The sequence below is a fragment of the Eurypyga helias genome, unplaced genomic scaffold (genome assembly GCF_000690775.1).
Source record: "Eurypyga helias isolate BGI_N326 unplaced genomic scaffold, ASM69077v1 scaffold33573, whole genome shotgun sequence".
Classification (NCBI taxonomy): domain Eukaryota; kingdom Metazoa; phylum Chordata; class Aves; order Eurypygiformes; family Eurypygidae; genus Eurypyga; species Eurypyga helias.
In genome coordinates, this window is record NW_010243627.1 from 39,737 (window position 1) to 41,951 (window position 2,215).

The following is a 2,215-nucleotide window of genomic DNA, read 5'->3' on the forward strand; positions in this document are numbered from 1 at the left end:
CAAGGGTGACAAAGTTCACTTGTAACTACCACCCGAGTAGCGTTTAGACACTACCGGCATACCTCAGGACAACACTGTTATGCAGCCTGTCAAAACCTGCTGGAATTTGTCTGCTGGCTCTGTGCCAGCCATGCTTATATTTCATTTTTTTAATTATCTACCAACACTTTTATTGAAAGCCTTTGCCTTCACACTTCTTAGATAGTTGTCCAAGTCAAGAACTGTGGTGCTGTGCTTAAACCCAGGTGTGGGCACACAAACACTGCTTCAGGAAAAGCAAAGTTTACATCCCAGAGAATACCAGTTTCAGCTCTCTAGAGATTATGACAAAGACGTCATCACATTTGCCATTTCTGTTCCCTGAGATGTCAATATCCCCCTCCTCTCAACGGATCCTTCTACCACTTCAAGGCTTATATAGGTAGTGGCAAAACAAAAAAAACCAAAAACCAGCCAAGGAAACAGTTTTGGCATTAGAGACACCATCTTAAACAATAAAGACCACACCAGGATGCTCAACCCAAACAAAGAACTACTAAGCCTACTAAGGAATATCCAAAACTGCTTATACACCATAATTCTATCATACCCAAAAACTGACTCCCAAGTGTAAAGTCACAAAGACAAGAGTTTTTAATATTGACAAAAAAAAAAAAAATCTTAAGTTAGTGGTATTCTCTTCCTTGAAATAACATACTGGTCATATGAAAGTCACTGAAGAGGTCTGCTTTTAGCTCGGAAGACTTTTACAGTTACAGCTGAATTCAAAATCCCTATTCCCAAACGTGTGATGTCAACACAAAAAAAAAAATGGAAAACTTAAGACCTGTGATAAGGAACAAATTCAGTTTTTATGGTTCTAGCAGTTACGTGAGGCCTTTCAACACCTTTCCCATAACACGAGGAGCTCTTCAGTATCTTTCCCACCACCGTTATTTCAAGATTCACAATGTTCTTTAAAATACTAATGGGGTTAAATTGAAACCAAGCGCCATATGCTTGCAACGTCTTCTGTGAAGGTCTGAAGCCACCCTGTTTCAAATATTTGGTTATTCAGTGCAGAAAGTTAAAGATCACAGAAGGTATAACAGCTTTTAATACTCCATTAATATATAGATTAAAAATTATTGCATAGTCTTATGCATTTCCTAAAACAGCATTGTCTGGAAATTAAACATTTTAATATAAAAGGAGCAACTCTTTAAAACATGAATTGCTTTCACTACCTCGATCTTCTATCCTTTTTTGATTTGTCAGTACATTTGTCCATCGTTTTCTCATTGTCTCCTCTGCACTTGGGGCAGTACCATTTCCCCTTTGGTTTGTAGGTGAGTCCAACACACGAGAAGTGGAACCACTCGATAGGACACTGTTCGTTATCACATCCTATCATTTCGCCGTAAGACACCTGGTTGCATAAGCAGTAAGTTGGTTCATTGGGATCAATTGCGAACTCTACAGGTGAAACCTCTCTCTCTTGTTTGGCTTTGGAGCGTTTTTTCTTCTTGGAAGATTTAGATCTTTTTTCTTTCGGTGGCTGCTCATCGCAGTCATCGATGCCATTGGCTATATGGCACAGATCACGGCTTTCGCTGGTTCGCTGGCGACGAGGCCTTCGGGAAGATCTCTCTGGCTGGCAGGACTCCATCTTCGCCTTTTCTAGAGGCTTCTCATTCTCGGACAGATCTTGAAAACACTGAGAGTGTGTTTCCATTTGCCGGGCTCTATTCTCTACCAGTTCTAGCATCTGAGTAACTATTTGAATTTTTTCATCTCCGAGTTCCTGGCTGTTGATCAACGCACGCTGAAGATGCTGCTGCAAGCGTTTCTTCTGCACGGGGTCATTCTCCGACTTGTACTTTTCATAGACATCATCTATTTCTTTTAACGCTTCTATAAAATAAAGATAACACGAATAGTTACACAAGATGGAACGTGCTCAGGAAAATACAGAAACTTATTTCTAGCTGATGAGAAAGCGTGGCAGTTTTAATTATAGTATCTGCTGGTGGGCTAGACTGGATCTTTTATTCATGTTGCATGTGGTCATCCAATCAGTTGGTTAAGATCACAATCTGTTGCCAGAATGATTTCTCAGGCCCTAAGAAAAAGCTCATTTTAGGCATTGTACAAAGAAAGGATAAGCCAAGAAAGGGGACCGTATCTGCTGGAGGGTGGATAGTCCAGATCCTGCCTCCAGCTGAAAAAGCAGGAA

General features: G+C 40.5%; 1 protein-coding gene across 1 annotated transcript; it reads right to left on the reverse strand.

Moving 5' to 3' along the window:
- Window positions 1-613: 613 nt before the first annotated feature.
- Window positions 614-1,893, reverse strand: ING2 (inhibitor of growth family, member 2; the record flags this gene model as incomplete). Its single annotated transcript, XM_010149505.1, has 1 exon — window positions 614-1,893. A coding segment is annotated over one exon (671 nt), but the record flags the coding sequence as incomplete, so codon positions are not given.
- Between the last annotated feature and the right edge of the window lie 322 nt (window positions 1,894-2,215).